General features: G+C 45.1%; 1 protein-coding gene across 1 annotated transcript; it reads left to right on the top strand.

The window, feature by feature from the left end:
• The first annotated feature begins 5043 nt into the window (after positions 1–5043).
• Positions 5044–19661, top strand: SEC23B (SEC23 homolog B, COPII coat complex component). The gene is made up of 20 exons (XM_058835994.1): positions 5044–5149; positions 6985–7220; positions 8212–8269; positions 8839–8925; positions 9106–9342; positions 9728–9813; positions 10281–10425; positions 10960–11118; positions 11804–11919; positions 12857–12980; positions 13480–13560; positions 13876–13965; positions 14229–14335; positions 14471–14624; positions 15959–16036; positions 16335–16496; positions 16738–16824; positions 17811–17966; positions 18782–18847; positions 19403–19661. Exons 2-20 carry the CDS (start codon positions 7000–7002, stop codon positions 19490–19492), a joined length of 2304 nt encoding a protein of 767 aa, XP_058691977.1. The 5' UTR covers positions 5044–5149; positions 6985–6999; the 3' UTR covers positions 19493–19661.
• Positions 19662–19740: the final 79 nt, after the last annotated feature.

Below are 19740 nucleotides of genomic sequence, written 5' to 3'. Positions count from 1 at the left end.
CTGTATTCCTGCCTGATGATGCATCTGCTGCATTTATTCCTTCATCATCAAATTTCTGGTGGTGTGTTGTACAGCTGCGTCACATAAATGGATATCTCCACTGAAATTTTGAGTAGAGGTTTCTGGGAAAGATGTCTTTTCCACAAGAGAAAGGGTTCCTCTGGCCTGATGCTACAGAGAAAATTTTTATGAATTCCAGCATCCAGAGTAGCAGAAGGCTGGAATGACACAGTAGGAGGCAGGGTGGGGTGCAGAGACAGTCTGGCCCCTGTACCACTGTGCTGCCTGTGGCTTCAGCTGGCTCTGGCCAAGCTGGATCCCTCCACAATTACTCAGTATCTTCACAACGGTCTGCCAGCACTGGGGAACAATTAGGGGGTCAAGCACAATACAAGGCTTGTTGCATCTGCTCTATTTTCAGTTGTGCCTGGCTGAAAATAGGCCCTCTGGGCACTGTGTTGGGAGGGTGGTGGGAAAGCACCTCTGTGGATGAGTTAGCAGCATCCTGGGTAACCTGACAGAGGGTTAACATAGATTTTGGAACAGTTTACCTCATAAGGGTAAGAGACTTTACATCAGCATTTCAAACACTGTCCAGGAGTTTGCACTTCGTAAAAGCAGTCTGGATCACATACGAAAATGTTCAAATCTTGCTTGGTTTCCATTTCCCTTCTTATAGTGTGGATGGAGGACAGAGGCTCGTGGGGTAATTGCTGTACAAAGAATAAAAAGAAGCCCCCACGGTTCCTGTCCCATGCAGGGGAAGGGTATGGGTGCAGAGGCAAAGGTTCCTTGTGTGAGAGCAGTTAGGTATGTACTGGAACAAACAGTGAGCACTGATAAGATGGCAAATCCATGGAAGGACTTTGATTGTCCCATCGAGGTGGGCACCCCCAGCAGCTCTCCTTTTGCTGCAGTGTTGTCCCCAGGTGAAAGGGATGCATATCTCTACAGACAGGCAGAAGAGCTCTTACAAAAGAGATGTGGGGGTGAAATGATTTGGGCTTTGTTCTTCCTCTGCCCCCTTTAACCACTCAGCACAGAGAAGCCAAGGGGAAAATGCTGCTCTCTTCCCTGGAGGGAGCCTTGGTTCAGACATCCTTTATTCCACCCAAGGTAATTTCATTGAGATGTGGGGCTGGGGTTGCTTTTTTCTTCCTTTCTTCAAAGGGGACCTGACACAATGGGGTCCTGAGTCCTGCTGCTGCAGAGATAACACGATGTTTGTGCTCTACTGCAGCTAGAAGATAACTTCCTGGGAAACAACAGGACTTTATCATGCAGGTATGTCACTTTATGCTCTATCATCACATTCACTGGCAAGAAGAAAAAGGAGAAAGCTTCTCCTCTTTGAAGAGCTTTAGGAAGTAGATAGATAGTTTATTAAGCTCTTTCAATTTTGGCATTGAGTTTATCTGGCTTATCATGACCTTTGTGGTATCTGAATTTGTTTAATGTTGAAGCTGTAACAAGACTTCTCAGATTTGGGAAAAAGTGTGTATAAGGGAAAAGTAATTTAAATTTTGTTTCTTACATATAGGAATCTCTGATCTATTTCTATGTGAATCAGAGAAATTATCTTTCTGTCACTCTGGTTCTTCTTGAACCTGGCTGATTTATCAGCCTGACATTCTTATCTGAAAAGGGAGTAAATTCTAAAGGGTAGCATTAATAGTGTCGTGAGTTTTGTCAATCTTCTCCCTGGTGAAGCTGTCGTTATTCCAAACTGATATCAAATGTAATATTTTGAGGAAGCTACTATACTTGCTCCAGTACTCAATGTGAAAATACTTCTGTGTAGAGAGCTGAATTATCCCTTAAAACATGGATGACAAATTCCAAGCATGATCTGCTCATTTATTTTCGCAGGCCTCATATAAGAGGTCAGAGTTCAGCTGCTGCAGGACCAAGAGATCCCTTCTGAGCTGGAGAATTCATCCTTGTTTTCATGAGCCCTGATCCTGCTGTCAACCCATGAGCCTCTTTTGAGTGGTTGCCTCACTAGTAGTAGCTAGCTGTCCACAGTGAGTTGGAGAGTGGGCACACCCAGATGCCATTTTCACACGGAATTGAGTGCAAAATTGTTTTTTGATTCCCAGAGAAACATTGGCTATGGTAGCTGGCTGCATTGTGAACTGACAGCGTACAGCTGGCTAGTATTGCCTGGCATGTGTAGCCTTTACACTCCAAAGTTTAAAACATTAGTATGAATGGGAAACTTTGATGAAGACATTTACCCCGTGGCTGAGTGGCTGTTTAGTTTTTTCCTGAGGTTGGTTGGTTGGTCGGTCGGGTGTTTTTTATTTTTACTTTGATGGTGAACGGCCCGTTTTAAGTATGGTGGGCAATTGTTATTCCTCTGTTATTCCGATGTTAGAGCACCATCTCCTGTCTCTTCCTGGGATGGCTTCCCCAGGGCTCCAATAGGGAAAAAGCTCAGTCTTAAGCCACACTGCTTTCTTTTTTGCCTCCATATGCAGAGCAGATTTTGAGACGAAACTGTAGGGCTGGGACTTTCTGTCATTTCACCTGTGAGAAATACATGGCTAGGCCCTCCTCAGCCATGCTGAGCCCAGCTTAGCTTGCAGCCTGGAGGAGACTAAAAGGTATTGTGACAAGCTCCGAGGATGGTGCCCAAGTTCCTGTTGAAAATGTTCACTTCCAACATGAGAAAGTTTGTCATTGCACTTTACTCACTCTGTGGGAAATCATCTGGGGAATGGGGAGGACAGGAACCAGAGCTCAAAGCTCTCTTCTCTTTCAGCTGTTAAACACAAAACCAAGATTGGGCTTGTGTAGGCAGCCTGTGGTGATTTCCTTTCTCCCACTTTTTGAACAAGCTTGTGATTCTTTCAGGAATTGCTTTTGGGAAAGCTTTTACTTGGGTTATTTGGCTCACAGGTACAGAGCTTTAAGATTGTACTTCTCTTCCAAACTGTTTTGGTTTAACCCAGCAGACAGGTAAACACCACACAGGTGTTCCCTTCCTTCCTCCCCAGGGGAATGGGGGAGATAATTGTAAAAAAAAGTAAAGCTTGTAGATTTGGATAAAGGCAGTTTAACAGGGCAGAAAAGGGAAAATAATGGTAAGAGATTATATAAATCAAGTGATGAACAATACAGTTGCTCCTCCTCTGCTGACCGTTGCCTATGAGTGCCAGAGCAGTGAGCTGGAAACCAGCAGCCAGTTCTCCCCAGTTTTGTTAAATGTTTAGCATGACACCGTATAATAAGGAATAAGGAAAATCCCTTGAGCCACTTGGGATCAGTTGTCCTGCCTTTGTCTCCTTCCAAGTACCTGTGCACCCCCATCTTCCTGGCTGGCAGGGCAGCATGAGAATCTGAAAAGTCCTTGACTTAGCATAAGAACTGCTCAGTAAGAACTAAATTATCAGGGTGTTATCAACATCTTCCTAATCCTAAATCAAAAATACAGCTCTAAATCAGCTCCAAGGGAGGAAAATTAACTCTGAAATTTGAAAGCAGGACACAAACTCACAATAGTTGCACAATATTTTAGTTAATCCAATGTTTGCAGGGGGGTGCACTATGGCCTTGAAGCCCTGGATCCTGGTAAGGCTCTTTGCTGTTGAGATGTGGCAACAGGAGGAAGATGTAAACAAACAAGCAACTTCAGAAAAGCAGATTTGCTTTGCCTCCTACTTGGAGAGCCAGTCCAGGGTCTGAGAATGTTAATAATAGTAGTAATTTGAATTTTACACAATTTACCATACACACATCAGTACTATGCTTCTACTTTTTTATTCCCACTGTATTAGGGATATCAGGAAGCTGGGAAGGCAAAACTAATGGTCACCTCAGATAGCATTTCTTTTTCCTTTGTTTTGGACCTGGAACTGTACTCTGCACATTCCAAACAGAGATTTCTGTTGCATTTAAAAGAAACAATACAGGGGAAAAAAACCCCCAGAGCTGGACAGTGCATGGATGAGTAGACTTGATCACAGGGCAATAATTTCCTTTAAGCAACTGTGGAGTGGTGCCCACATGGAAGCCTGGAGGATATTTGGAATCTGATCACTACATGAAAGCAAGGCAAACACCCAAACTATTAGAAGCAGATTGATGTATTTCACTGTAATGCCTTTGCACCTTGAATATGTGTGAAAGTCGGCAGGATTCGGAAATGGATTTGCATTCAGATAGGACAAATATCACTTGCACAGCATCACACAAAGCTGCAGGGGAAGATTCCTGTCTTGGGCTCACTAGGAAAAGGCCTTACCTCCTTGGCTTTGGAGGAGAGTCTGGGAAGTAACACAAGATGGAAGCAATGAAAGAGGGAACATATTTGCCTAATTCCAAGGTAAATTCCTGGGGCAAATCAGGTGTGCCAAACCTATGCCTCGTATCCACAGGCTCCCTGAAAATTGTGTCCATCCCTGGACCTCTCCAGAGGGTCTGGGCACTGCAGGGGTGTCCCTAATGGGCTGGGGTACAGATTTCCTGGCAGAGTGATGAACCACTGTGACCTCATGCAGATGTGGGGATAAAGCTCGGTCAGGGAACAGAGCTGCCTTGCTGGATGGGGCTGGATGGCCTCATGACTTTGCCCAGCGTGTGTCCCTGAGCCAGCGTGCCCAGGGACAGAACCCTTGGCCCGAGAGAGGAGCCGGCAACTGAAACAAAGCTGAAACTGTGTGAGGCTCGCTGTTTGTTTCTTCAAAAAGCGTCTCTGTGTTATTAGTGGAGTGTTACTCATAACCTCTTCCCTGGAAGTTCTATGTTCCCTGCTGAACACGACAGCGCGCTCCCAAGCAGCCGAACCCCTTGAGGGCAGAACTGCTTCCCTCATGCCATGCCATGCCCTCATGTCGTGCCATGCAGCACCGCATCTCACATTTAACAGGGACGCCCCGTCCATCGCCATTCCGACGCGGAACCTGCTGCACTCAGCCAAGAAGGGATCGCCGCCGCTCCGCCATGTTTGGTAGGGGCACGCCTCTCCCCTCCTTCTGAAAGGCGGCGTGCTGTGCCCTTAGCCAAGATGGCGGCGGCGGCGGCCCATCCGCCCCGCCCCCGCTGAGGCTCCGCCGCCATCTTGGCTGCGGGCAGCGCGGACCGCTGAGGTGGCCTTGCCGGGCGCGCGGGGCGTGCCGGGAGGGAGCGGCGCGAGCGGCGCGGGCAGGTGGGAGCGGCGGGATGGGAGTGGGAATGGGAATGGGAATCGGAATGCGGGTCAGTGTCGCCGGAGGGGAGGTGGTGTGAGGCGGTCAGTGACGGCCCCTGTGAGGGGGAAGGGGTCGGGGGAGGAGGGTCTGGGAGGTGCCCCTGAAGGGGTGTTGAGCGTGGTCAGTGGTGTCCCCTGATGCGGTGCTTTCCTGGGGGTCAGCAGTGCCCCACAGAGCGGCACGGGCTCGGCGGCGTTCGCTTTGGCCGGCTGGGGATCGGCAGTGTCGCCCAGGGCAGGGCTGGGGTCACTGTCCCCTGTGGAGGGTCAGCAGTGCCCCCTGCAGCAGTGCAGCGGGTCGGTGCTCTGCCCTGTGGCCGTGCTGGGGATCAGTGGTCTGGGGGGCAGAGGTGGCGCCTGTGGCTGCTCGGAGGATGGGGAGTGTCCCCTATAGCCGTGCCAAGCTCAGCAGCTGGGTGATGACACCTGTCCTCCCCCTGTCCTGACCCCAAAGTAGAGCTACAGCCCATGGCAAACCCAGCATGGCAATCGTGCAGTCGTGCCTCTGCCTGGGGCAGGGAAGTGGCGCTGGGCTGCAGCTGGGAGAAACATGGAATAAATTTGCCCTGTGGCTCTGCTGCATACTTGAGATGTCAAATGTTTGTATTGCTGTTCTGATGTGCAGGATCTTTTACAGGCAGACTCAGCTCTGACTTTCACCTTGATAGACCTATTTGTGGTGGGGATGTGTTGCAAACCCTTCTGTTTGTCCATCCAGTGCCGGGGGTGGAAACATGGGGCAATTCTCCCTAAGCTTGATTTACATCCTTAATAGCAAGGAAGAGGAGAATGTCAGTTACACCAACACTTCCCCTCCTCTGAAGGGAGGTGTTGCTTCTGATTTCTCATGTGTGTGGCCCTCCTGAATATCCCACCTGCACTGAGGACCAGGAGCAGGGTAATCTTAGGGCATCTGCAGCTGTAGGTGAATGTCTGAGTTTCCTTGTCTGAAGGAGGTTGTGGAGCTGCTGCTTTTAGGTCTGTGAGTTAATGCTAGTGCTGTGTGGTGTCTGTAGTCTGGATTTGACATGTAAGTGTTTTGGTAGACTTGTCCTTGCCTTTCTCGGAGAAATCAAAAGTAATGATGGCCTGGAAGCTCTTGTTTGTGTCTTATTTTGCAAAGTTTAGTAAGGAAACACAGAGAATGACTCCTCTGTTGTGATGGTGATATTCCTCCTTGATGTTTTCTGATGTCTTCTGGACTCTCAGTTCCTTCCTTACTGGCAGTGGAACAATGATGCTATGCAGAGTGGGTGTCCAAAAGACCTTTTTTGACATTTTGTCATGTACTCCTTTCCTGTTGTAAGCAGGTCAGACTGGCAGCTTGGTGATGTTTGTGATTGTTTTGGTCTCAGACTTGGCCTCCTTTTCTCACTGCAGTGTTTCAGCTGAAGGCTCCAGGATGTGTTGCAAATCTGGCCTCTTTTCCTTTACTGACCCAGTCAGGCAGGATTGCCTTGAGGCCCCCATGAGGCTGATTGGATTTTGAGATGTTAAATGTGAATCATAAGTAAAAAACAAACCTCTTGCATTCTGACTTTGATCGTCAGCTTCCCTAGTTTATTTGTTGGATTTGGTGGTGTTTTAATTGGCTGTAATATTGATGAGAGCACTGGAAAGAAGAGATTAATGGAGTCACATGGTTAATTTGATAATGGGATTAATTCGGTGTACTGTGTTGTCTTTGTCCTGCAGTCTGTTGTGCCCCCACCTGTAGTTGATCTGCTGAGCTCCTTTGTGGGTCTGTAGTCCAAATGGCTGCTGCCTGAACATGCCTTCTTCTGTCCTTCCAGAGCTTTTGCAGGGCCATGGCGACGTACCTGGAGTTCATCCAGCAGAATGAGGAGCGTGATGGAGTGCGCTTCAGCTGGAACGTGTGGCCCTCCAGCAGGCTGGAGGCCACAAGGATGGTTGTGCCCCTGGCCTGTCTCCTGACCCCGCTGAAGGAGCGTCTGGACCTGCCCCCTGTGCAGTACGAACCAGTGCTTTGCAGCAGGCCCACCTGCAAAGCTGTGCTCAACCCACTCTGGTAGGAATTGCTCGGCTGGGGATGATGGAAGAGGCTGGATAGTGCCTAATTTTCATCTAAACTTCACTACTTCCTTATTCCCCTTTTTCTCTGCCCAATGCCTGGCAGCCTGTTTCATTTAGATGTGGTGGGCTTGTTAAAATCCATACATCAACATGCCTGTTACTAGAGCTGGCAAGAGCAGAGGAGACAGGAGGGTCTTTGGGGAGGCTCTTAAGGCAGAGAGTCCTCTCACCATCCCAGAGAATTTTGTGGGAATGAGGAAACTCATAATAAACAAAGATGCCTATTATACTGATATTGTGCTCTGGACTGTGGTCACTTGTTTTCCTGCTTCCTACACACCCTGCTGCTTGTAGGTCAGTTCCAGTACAAGCATAATGAAATAGTTTTAGAGGAGTATCTCGGTCCCAAAATCACGTGATGATCATGCATACTCAGAGCATGGTGTTGGGCTGAGAAGAAGCAGGGAATGCCAGTAAGAGGAAGTGAAATGAGATCAAAGCCATGGAATGAGAACGTGGCGAGGCATCCTGCACTAGCAGGATGTAGTACTGGGCTGAGGAGAGTAAACTCTGTGGGACAGGGAATAACCTGTTCTGTGTTTGCACAAGATCTGGGTGGATGGTTCCTGCTGCTCTGAGACTGGAGCACTTCTGTGCTACAGCTGCACAAACAATAAGACAATGACAAGAGCCTAAGTGTAGTGAAAGAGTTATTAGGTCCAGGTCTGTCTCTGCCAGGGGCTGAGCTTCAGAGATTTGTCAGTGGTCCTTCTTGCTGACAAGCCTGGAAATGTCAGGGCTGGATTAGCTAATGAACTTCCTGGCAATAGAACAAGAGTCTGAGTTCCTAAAGCACTTACTGTTCAAGCTGGAGTGTCTGTTTCTTCCTCAGTGCTGTGAACCAGCATGGATTAATGAATTTATTGTGAAGCTGTGCTGTAAAATTGTTCCTGAAATCACACTAATGCCTCATTTTTCCCTTGCAGCCAAGTTGACTATCGGGCCAAGCTTTGGGCTTGTAACTTCTGTTTCCAGAGAAACCAGGTAAGTTGGGAAAAGTACTTCCACCTTTTCAGTGAACACTGAATGGCCTTCTCTGGACATTAGACATAAATTTTGCTTCTCTAGATCCCTTCCCTTGGCCCTCTTCTCTTGCTGAGCCCAGGCCAGAGTACAGTCTGCTTCACCTGACATCTTGTCAGTGATTTTACTGGCACGCAGAGCATAGTAAGGCGATAAAAATGCTGTTTTGTTCCATGTGTCCCAGTGTGGTTTTTTGCATTTGATATTTACTATTCCTGCAGAATTCATTTGAGTAGACTTTTGCCATCAGAAACTATGGCTGAAAGAATTTCAACTAATACATTGTGGTTGCTGTAACCTTACCTTTTATTTACACTGGACTGAGCAGCTGTCCATCCTCCTGGCCACTTGTCTGTGCTTAGGAAAGTCACTTTGGGTTTCTTGTCCTGAATTAATCAGGTTGATGCAGTGGCAGTAAAAAAAAGGTTGAATAACCACATCATCAGCAGGGCAGGCTGTGTGCTGCAGAGGAGAGCCCTACATTTTTGTCCTGCAACTTCCTTGTCCTAATTTTTTGTTCTCTTTTTCAGTTCCCCCCAGCATATGCGGGCATTTCTGAAGTCAATCAGCCAGCAGAACTTATGCCTCAGTTTTCAACAATTGAATATATAGTGCAGGTAAATAAACCACAGGCGAGTTTGAAGCTCTCAGAGTTGTCTTGGTTGTGACAAATGATATATATGTAAAATTTTCTTAGGATAATGCAAATAAATGCCATGTCTGCAAGGTGCTTAAGGAGGGGCTCATTTTATTCGTTGGCTGGAATCTTTATAAAATGTTGGTTCTTCCCACATCAGCGAGGTCCACAGACGCCGTTGATCTTCCTGTATGTTGTGGACACGTGTTTGGAAGAGGAGGATTTGCAGGCCCTGAAGGAGTCCCTGCAGATGTCCCTGAGCCTGCTGCCTCCTGATGCACTGGTGGGGCTCATCACTTTCGGCAGGATGGTCCAGGTTCATGAGCTGAGCTGTGAAGGGATTTCCAAGAGCTACGTGTTCCGGGGCACCAAGGACCTGGCAGCCAAGCAAATACAGGTGTGCTCTGCCATCCCTGGCTGTTCTGCCATCCCTCAGACCAGGGGCTTGTACCTCAGCTCTGTTGGACTCTCAAGCACTGGGCTCTCGGGGAGAAAGGAGAGCTTAGTGCTCTCAGCTGTGAGCCTTTTGCCCTCCCAGTATTTGTCCTGTCTTTTTGCCTTTGTAAATTTCTTGGAAGCTTGTTCAAGATTGAGTTTGTGTATTTCATATAATGGACCCATGATCCATTCCTAATGGCAGTGCAAAGATGAATAATTTTACAGATTTAAGTATATTTAATGCTGCAGTATTGCAGGCCTTAGGGTACATTAAATAATAATATAAACTATGTGTGTAGTGTTTGAATAGTACATCTCCTCTGCCTCCTCTTTACTGTTCTTAGGATATGCTTGGGCTTTCAAGACCAGCTGTCCCTATGCAACAGGGAAGACCTCTTCAAACTCCAGAGCAACCTGTTATTTCCAGCAGGTAAGCTTCACCATCACAGCACACAGCATGGCAGACATTTTATTCCCCTTTATGCCTGTAGGTCATGCTTCTAACCATGGGTTTCCTGAGCGGGGAAAGAAGATTTAAATGGTGTTGTCTTGTCATAGTTATTTACCTCCATTGAACACAGTTTTCTCTTTCTCAGCTTCTCAGGATGGATCAGTGGGAGCTCTCATGCCTTTCAGCAAACTCACCTTTGAACGTCTTTCCTGTTCTTTATGTGACTTTGCCTTCTTGTCAGTTATTGATGTCTTGCTTTGATCAAATTTTTTATTTTGCACAGGCTTGTTATCTTGGAAAGTTTGGATGTAAGACGACAACCTGCCGCGTGTCTCTTTACTTTTGATTACTGTTTCAGTGCAATTTATGTGTGCCAGGAACAAAGAGGCATGTTTTTCCTTCTCTGAACTTAGAAGCAGTAAAACACTGTATTTGAATTTTTGCAGGTTTCTACAGCCCGTGCATAAAATTGACATGAATTTAACAGATCTGCTTGGAGAGCTGCAAAGGGACCCATGGCCAGTGACCCAGGGAAAGAGACCCTTACGTTCTACTGGAGTGGCTCTTTCAATTGCAGTTGGCTTATTGGAGGTACTTCTAATGCTGTTGTTTGAGATGAGCAGGTCAAAGTGAGCACATGGCCATGCTTGCTGAGATGAGTGCAGGTGTCAGTGCAGCTGGGTTACAGTGGGGTGCAGAGGTGCAGTTTATCTCTACTGACATTTGAGCTGTGCTAGCGCCAGCTGATGTAGAGTGGGCTGGAAGGTCCCATTTAAATAGCAAAATTTGCAGTTGTTTGAAGGTCTCTGATCCTTGTGTGTGTTGCCACACAAGAGGTGATACTATGTACTGGATTTATCTGAATATAATCTAACATATAAGTAAAGAGAACAGAAACTGTCTGCTTACTGTTTTGAAGACATGAAGTTTGGCATGGTTTGAGTTTAAACTTTGTCTGAGTGCTGTGGCTGTCAGGAATTGTATCACAGTTTATCGAGGTTGCCTCTAGCAGGGACAGGTAGAAGCACCTGCAGACCGTTCTGTAAAGAAAGCATCGTTGTCATTTAATCAGTTTTCTATTTTTTTTCTTCCCCCCCCTCCTCTAAGTCTTTGTTTTTATTTTAGGGCACTTTTCCAAACACAGGGGCCAGGATTATGCTGTTCACAGGAGGGCCACCAACACAAGGGCCAGGCATGGTGGTAGGAGATGAACTGAAAACACCCATCCGTTCCTGGCATGACATAGAGAAGGATAATGCAAGGTTCATGAAGAAGGCCACCAAAGTAGGTCCTAGGGCTTGATGGGTGTGTTTAAAAGCTGAAACTGAATGTTGTGTTGGAACACTACATTCTGGGTTTTGTGGTTGTCCTTGAAATAATCCGAGTCTTTGTGTATGCTAAATTATGAGGACGGTTAAGGGAAGGGTAAAAAAGCTTCCTCCTTGTTCTCCATCATGGTCTTGTGCCTTCTCAGAGAATAAAGTATTTCAGTGTTGTTTCTTAGCTGGTGGTGGGTGGAGAGTTTGTTCATCCTCATCATTGTATCCTGTTTTGGAAAGAAAAAAATCTCCCAAGAACTGGTGATTTCCAGAAAGCCTCCTTTGTGTTCCTGACATAAAAAGCAACCATTAAAATAGTAAAAATGTCAGATATGAAATATGCCTGTCAGCTTAGAGAAAGCAGGATGACACCTGTTCTCTTAACTATCATCTGGATATCTTTGAGTTCCCATGAAGTCATCACAGACTAGATGATCCCATGCCATTTATGCACTCTTTGTATTTGAGACAATAAACTCAGGCTCATCCAAATGCATCCCTCATCCTAGAAGGGAGCAGTGTGCTGCAGCCAACATCTCTTTAGTTACCACAGCACTGGTGATTGCCCCATCTGTACTGTGTGCTGGCCTGAGGTGGGGAGCAGCAGAAATCAGACATTGCACTCCTAACCCCTGGGTGTGTGTTCCCAGCACTACGAGACTCTGGCCAACCGCTCTGCGGCCAATGGGCACTGCATCGACATCTACGCCTGTGCCCTGGACCAGACAGGGCTGCTGGAGATGAAGTGCTGTGCAAACCTCACTGGGTATGTTCACAGCAGGCCAGCAAACAACTGGTACCTGCTTTTTGGGGTTTTTTTTGGAGGGGGGAGAATGGTTCAGAAAGCAGTTAAGTGTGCTGTCAGGGCCGAAGGGTTTTATTGTTCTGTTCTAAACTGTGGTTTGAATTTGCCAGGAATTATATGGCAAGCCTCACCTGATCTCTGTCCACATTTCTGGAGTCTCAAAGCAGCATGTGAATTAGCACTGCTGTTAGAAAACTCAATGGTGGGTAGAAGCTTTCCTTGTGTGGGACAGATTTTCTCTGCTTAACAGCTCGCTTATGCTTTCTCTAGGGATTCTTGACTTCCCTGGGCCTAGTTTTAAGTGACATGCCTTAAGGGGTAAATGTCTGTGTTCCATACTGCTGGAAATTGTCTCTGTGAGGAAGGCTGTGTGTTAGCCCAGGCCTTTTGGAGACTTGGCATGTCTTACTGCAAGTGCAAGGTGTTTGTAAATAACCCCTCAGTGCTCAGCAGGGAGAAGAGAGCCTGTTTGACCCTGTGGATGTGTTACTGAGCTGAATCTGGTCAGGCCTGGATTTGCCAGGGCACTTAGGGGAGGCCCAGCACCTTCCTTGTGCTGCAGTGCTGCAGCCACCCCTGGTGTGGTGTGGGTGGTTCCAGCCCTGGTCATGGAAAGCAGGCCGAGCAAAGAGCTTTCCAGGGTTGAAACACAAACTTTTTGAAGGCTGAAGCAGTGGGAAGAAGTAGAGTTGAGAAAGGAAACAAAGGTGGAGCACTAACCTGTGTGGCTTTGTAGGAGGCACCCATGAATCTGCGCTCCCTGGTGTGAATCCTGCCTATGCAAAGGCATGCTCTAAAGCAGTAACTGCATGTGTTTGCACGTGTCAGAGGTTCAGGGATGTATCCTTTGTATTTCTGGTTCCAAATTGCTTCAGTTCCCTTGTTTTTTCTTTCCCAGAGGACACATGGTGATGGGAGACTCCTTCAACACTTCTCTCTTCAAGCAGACCTTCCAGCGGGTATTTAGCAAAGGCTACAATGGGGAATTTCGGATGGCTTTTGGCGCAAATCTGGATGTGAAGGTGAGAGATGAGTTTGATTGGATCACACTAATGAGGAAACACAAGTGCTGTGGATTAAAAAGTCAGTTTAAGTCTCTAGGATGTTTGAAGTGTAGGAATGTCTGCATGTTTGAGGTCAGATGTAGTGCTTCTTTGGGAGAAGCACTGTACTGGAGGGATTTTTATTTGGAAGCTTAGTAATTTTCTGGCTTATTTTTTTTTTTGTTGTTTGGGTTTTTTGTTTTGTTTGGTTGGTTTGTTTTTGTTTTATTTTAAAGCAGCCTCTCCTCACTCAACAAGGAACATTTCATACTGTTCCATCAAATATGGAACAGTATGAATATAAATATATAAATATGTCTTCATTATTAAAATGTGGCTCTGTAGATTCTCTTACCTTCACTAATTGTAGCAGTGGATGGTCTGGGAAAATACCATGAGCAACTCATTTAGACTCTGTGTATTCTGTTTGACTGACATCATGAAAAAAAAAAAAATATTTTTTTTTACCTTGTTCAAGACCTCCAGGGAGCTGAAAATTGCAGGAGCCATTGGACCATGTATATCCCTGAATGCTAAAGGGCCATGTGTCTCTGAAAATGTAAGTTTATGACATGGAAAAGTCTTTAATAAAAAAAATAAATATAAAATGCGAAGTTTCTGTCCAGACCTACAGTTGAACTAGAATGTCAGAGTTTTCCAGGAAACATCCTTAGGAAATTACAGCCTTTCCTAGACTAAATTCTCACTTCCTAAGGCTTTCTTTTAACTGTATGGCCTTCAGTAAGAATTCACACCCACAAGATAAGGAATCTAGAAGGCCTGCTATTATTTGTACCTCTGATCAGAATTTAACATAAGCTTGCCTTTCCTGCTGTTGGAGGAAAATTACTGCTTTCTTTTTGATTCTGTGCAGGAACTTGGAATTGGAGGGACATCTCAATGGAAAATCTGTAGTCTGGATCCCAGTACAACTCTGGCCATTTACTTTGAAGTGGTAAATCAGGTCAGTCCTGGCTTCTCCTTTTTTTTTTTTAATCATCTTTTTTAACTCATCAAACTACTTGATACAGATCCAGAAAATGCAATGGCACCCCCTGTGTTGCAGGTGGATGGTTCAAAGCAGCCACGTGTTTTATGATAAGGAAATAATTTCAGATTTTTTTTGCATGTGTCATTTTCTTTTATGTGCTGTGGGGGCTTGTTACAGCTGGGAAAAGTTATGGAAAAGCCATCATGTTTTGAAGGCTGACCTTGTTTCATTTGCAGCACAATGCACCCATCCCTCAGGGAGGCAGAGGGGCAGTACAGTTTGTCACTCAGTATCAACACTCCAGCACCCAGAGGCGCATTCGTGTCACCACCATAGCCAGAAAGTGAGTACCCTGTGCCAGTGCTCTGGCAGAGTGGCAGCAGCTTCAGCTCCAGTCTGTGCTGGGATTCCTGGCTTTTTGTTGCATGCATTGGCACACATGGATGCACGTGGCACTAACCCTTTGCTAACCCTGCAGCTGGGCAGATGCACAGACTCAGCTCCAGCACATCGAGGCTGCGTTTGACCAGGAGGCAGCTGCTGTGCTCATGGCACGGCTGGGAGTGTACAGGGCTGAGTCTGAGGAGGGACCTGATGTTCTGCGTTGGCTGGACAGGCAGCTCATCAGGCTGGTAAGCCCAACACACTGAGCTTGGGGGCATTCTTCATTTCAGTAAAAATGGAAGAGACAACAGCAATCTTTTTCCAGATTGACTTTGTTTGTGGTTTGATCATGGTTACATAGCTGTAGCATGGAATAACTCAGAACCCAGTGTGACTGGCAAATTTCAGATGGGATAGGTGAACATCCAGTCATGCTGAAAGGGTTAAACCTGAAATTGAAGAAGGGATAGTGAAACACAGAATAATGCAGGTGGGATGGTCACTGGTTCAACCCTCCTGCTTAAAGTAGGACCAATTTTGAAGTTAGAGCAGCTTGCTCCAAGTCTTGTTCAGCTGTGTTTTGAACATCTCCAAAGATGGAATTTCTTATGCTTCACAGCCTGTTCCAAGACTGATCACAGTCACTGTTTTGTTTTGGTTTATTTTTCTCTCCCCTGCCTCTATCTCTCAATCAGAATTTCCATTTCCCCAGTTACCAGACAGCAAATTGACTCCTTGATCCCACGCTTCACCAGGCTGAAAAAACCCAGCTTGTTCAGCTTCATTTTCTTCATAAGATGCTGCAAACCCTGACTAACTTGGTGGCCTCTGCCATACCAAATTCAGTATATCCATGTCTATCTTGCACTGGAGAGCCCGAAGCTGGACACAGCATTCAGATGTGGGCCAAGTGCAGGATAGTAATCTGAATTAATTCTGCAACCTCCTCCTGTCTCTTGCTTTGAATTCCACAAGCCCAAATTGTCTAAATCAGTGTTGGTCTTGTCCAAGCACCCATGTAGGGCTGGTACTAACACAACATGGCACATCAGACCCTAAAAAACCAGGGCCAGTCAAATAGAGATTGGAGCACAAGCACAGACTTGGGCAAGCTGTCTGCTGAAAGGACTGTGGGATCATTTGGAGTTTAATTTCTAAAACCACTGGTACTTATTTTCAGTGAAATGGTGCAATATTGGTCTGATGCTGTTCTGCAAGAAGTGTTCCATAGTGTACAGAACAGTTTAGGTGTAATAGCCCTGACTTAATGGAAAAAAGGGTAGTGCTGTACAGGCACCATTTCTTTCATTCTTGGATAATTTCAAATCTAGACTTTATTAATATATATATATTAAAATAGATTGAATCCTCATTGTCATTCCAGTAAGGCAGAGAAATCATTGACTTAAAGAAAAATAGCCTGTAAATGCTGTAGTACTTGTTCTTGTCAGGTTTATGCCTTGAATGTTTAAAAATTAACAGAAGAATACCTGTAGAAAAAGAGATGTAAATTCTATTAAAAAAAAAAGAAAAAAATAGAAAAAAAGAGAGATAACCAAAGTATCCATTTTGCTTCCAACAGTGTCAGAAATTTGGACAATACAACAAAGATGATCCCAACTCCTTTAGGCTGTCAGAATCATTTTCTTTGTATCCTCAGGTAAGAAAGTTACTTCCCACAGCCATGATAACAGTGTACAGGGTGAGTGGGAATGATGATGAAACATCTTGTACTATTGATCAGATTCAAGAGGGGAGGAACAGGTGCTTTTTTAATTTAATGGACTGGTCCTGTAGTTCAGCGCTGCAAGAGACTGATAAGTGAAGAAGTCTGAGGAGTTATTAAGGGGGGTAGACTTATTGCCAAAGAATTTGCTGTTCAAAAATACTGAACTTGAATCCAGAAGTTTTGGCAATTTTGGCTGACATTTCTTGTCTCACTTCTCGTTCTGGTGCAGTTCATCTTCCACCTGCGACGCTCCCCATTCCTGCAGGTCTTCAATAACAGTCCAGATGAATCTTCCTATTACCGGCACCACTTTGCCAGGCAGGATCTGACCCAGTCCCTCATTATGATCCAGCCCATCCTTTATGCTTATTCTTTCCATGGGCCTCCTGAGGTGAGTCTGTTTTCCAGGAAGAGGTGAATCAACGCAAAATAATGAGTATTCAGTAGGAGTAACACTATTTCAGCCAAAAGGCCCTTATTTTTTTATTAAAAAAAAAAAAAATTATGAAAGGACAAGATACTTTTGTTCAAGATTGTGTCAAATTACACTTGGATGGGCATAGAAATTGCTCTCTGGCATCCTGAGATCTGAGGGCTTAGGGGTGCCTGACTTTGTTTTTTATTTTCCCCAGCCAGTGCTTTTGGACAGCAGCAGCATTCTTCCTGACAGAATCCTGCTGATGGATACTTTCTTCCAGATAGTTATCTACCTTGGTGAGGTATGGTGAAACACCTTCTCTTTCTCTGTTTGTGCTCCTTTCCTCCTGCCACGCATGCAGACAGCTTTGCTGGTAGTATGAAATATTAACAAACTAATTTCCTGCAAAGCCCACACAGCATAATCACCATGTTATATACATGCTGCCTGTTGGAATACAATTCCAGCCACTGTCAGAGTCAAAATAATACTAGAATCACTAAGGATATGTTCTGCACCCAGTAGCAGCTCTTGTGTTGACTTGGCCATGGAAGTGGTCCCTTCATGTTTGGAAAAGGCCAGAGAAACTGAAATGAAGCATGGCAGAGTTACAAGATGATACATTTTTTAACAGAGTTGCAGGTATTTTCAGAGAAGGGACATGACTTTACTTGCAGGGTTCTCATACTTAGTACTCTGGTTCTTAAAGAAATCAGATAGGCAGTTTTCCAGTTTCTGTTTTTAAATACTGGATGTTTTTGGAAGCTGCTGCTATATTCCTTCCCTCATGACTGAGGGAAGTGCTTAGATACTGGCCTTTTCTAAAAATCTTCTGCAGTTACCTTAAAGAGTTTCTCTCTTTTGCTGCAGAGCAAAATATTTGGCAACTGAGTAAAATTCAGACAAGGGAAGTAGCTGAGTGTCTGACCTGTGTTTGTATAGAGGAGTTGCTCATACAAGTGCTACATGCAATGGATACCTTGAAAATACTGTAAGGCCAAGTCAGATTCCAAATTCATGTCAGTGATTTATAAATGCTTAATTTCTGTGTTGGCAGAAGCATATTGAAGATTTTCAACAAATTGCTCTGGCACAAATTGCTGCCAGCTTTTGTGTTGGCTGCCTGTGCTTCAGTTTGGGGACAGAAAGTAATGTTGTAGCCAGAGTAGTGAAAGTGTTTGCCCCCTACACATGTAGCATTCTGCTGCCTTGAGACATGCAGGGTAGAAAGGGGAGGCTCCTAGATGGCTCTGCTCCATTTTAACTTCCTCCCTGTCCCATCAATAGACTATTGCACAGTGGCAGAAAGCTGGATACCAAGACATGCCTGAATACGAAAACTTTAAGCACCTCCTGCAAGCCCCACTGGATGATGCCCAGGAAATCTTGCAGACCAGATTCCCAATGCCACGTTACATCCACACTGAGCATGGGGGCAGTCAGGTAAGGAAGTTTTGGGAGGAACTCTTGCTGTTGTTGCCTAGAGCAAATGGTTCATTCTGCTTTTCTGAAAGGATGGTTCTAGTAGTCAAACACAGTTTAGCTCTTCAAAATAGAGCTTGCATATTTTCTCATCAGCTTTTACGACAGCTCCGTCTTTTAATAAGCTGATCACTTGCTGGATATGCTTATGAAATCTGAGGGTGGAAAAAAAACTGGAAAAGCTGACTGGGGAAAAAAAAATGTTTTTATTCCCCAGTAAAAAGGTGTGAAATAAATGATTCAGGTATGTGCCTATAGTTGGCTTGGTAGGACAGTAATGCTGAATGATTGACCATCTGTTTTCTTCATTCTTAAACACTGAATGAGGATATAAAATAGTTCTTATTTTCGCTCTTCCTGGAGTTGCAGTGTGCTGTGCTTGTTTGTAGCAGTGAAGAGGCAGGAACTGATGGACCAAACCAAAGATATGGTGTTGATTTTTGATGTGACCCTGTTACACTTGTCTTACACTGAGCCCTTTTCAGAAGAGCCAGTGTGGTATGGGGAGAAGAATAGTGCTGGTGTTTCCTGTGCCATGGATTCCTGTCCCATGGAATCAGAACTACCCTGCCAGGCAAGCACAGCCTGCTAAAGCATGGCACTCATTGCCCCTGGGAGACAAATTGTCTTTGGAACAGGGATTTCTGGACTTGAAACCTGCTTAAGTTAAATTAGTACCTTGCAAAAGCAGAGAAACATAGCTGGTCATGCATCTAAGGTGAGATGAAGCCTGACAGGTCTCGTTGTATCAAACTCCTCCTCTTTTGTCTTTATAGGCCCGGTTCCTCTTGTCTAAAGTGAATCCTTCTCAAACCCACAATAACCTCTATGCCTGGGGCCAGGTAAGCAGTGGAAGAGCTGTTCATGTTTGGGAATGCAGTTAAATAGACATGGACATGTTTGTGTGTGCAGTAGCCATCCTGTCTCACCAAGTGGCCACAAACAGTGTTACATTTGTCTTTGGTTCCTTGTCATGCTTGTTAAGATAAACAGCGCTGGTGGGCAGCACTGGATGATCAGAATGGAGTTTTCAAGCTTGGATGTTATAGATTTCTAGTATTCTGGAAAAAGCAACTAGCATATGGATACATATAGATCTAATTTAGCTGAGAATACTGGACTTCTATATCCTCTTTGCTTACCTTGTTTGTTTAGAGCTTTGGACAGCAAAATTCCTAGTGCTTTAGGAAGAAGAGATTCCCCTGCAGCAATTCAGCTTGTACAAGAGGATAATGTCAGCGCTGTTGCCAAAGAGTAGCATCTGTCTTTTGCAGGAGAAAAAGGTGGTTGTTATAGCAGGCAATTGGTTCAGAGTGCTGACACTTGATTTGCTTTCACTTTATCCCCTGTGTTAGCAACAGTACTTTAGGCTCATTATCTCTTTATCTTTTCTGCAGGAATCAGGAGCTCCAATCCTGACAGATGATGTGAGTCTCCAGGTGTTCATGGACCACCTCAAAAAGCTGGCAGTTTCAAGTGCATCGTGACTTTTCGAACTGAGCAGCAGGAGCAGACAATTTACACGGATTGTGTTGATGACAGAAGTGGAGCAATTTACTTACATTTCCTTTTCTCTCTTTTAAACTAGGAATTTTAACTGTTACACAAAATAAACATTCAGGGAGAGTTTTTTACTTCTCCCTTCTAATTTATTTGTATTTCTGTTTGTCTATATTCTGCTTACTCGGCATTTTCCACACATCATAATTAGAGTTGAAAGGTATTTTAGCCAACA

This window comes from Poecile atricapillus, chromosome 3 (assembly GCF_030490865.1).
Source record: "Poecile atricapillus isolate bPoeAtr1 chromosome 3, bPoeAtr1.hap1, whole genome shotgun sequence".
Classification (NCBI taxonomy): Eukaryota; Metazoa; Chordata; class Aves; order Passeriformes; family Paridae; genus Poecile; species Poecile atricapillus.
Note: the sequence above shows the minus strand (reverse complement) of the source record. Positions and strands in the feature narration are given on the sequence as shown.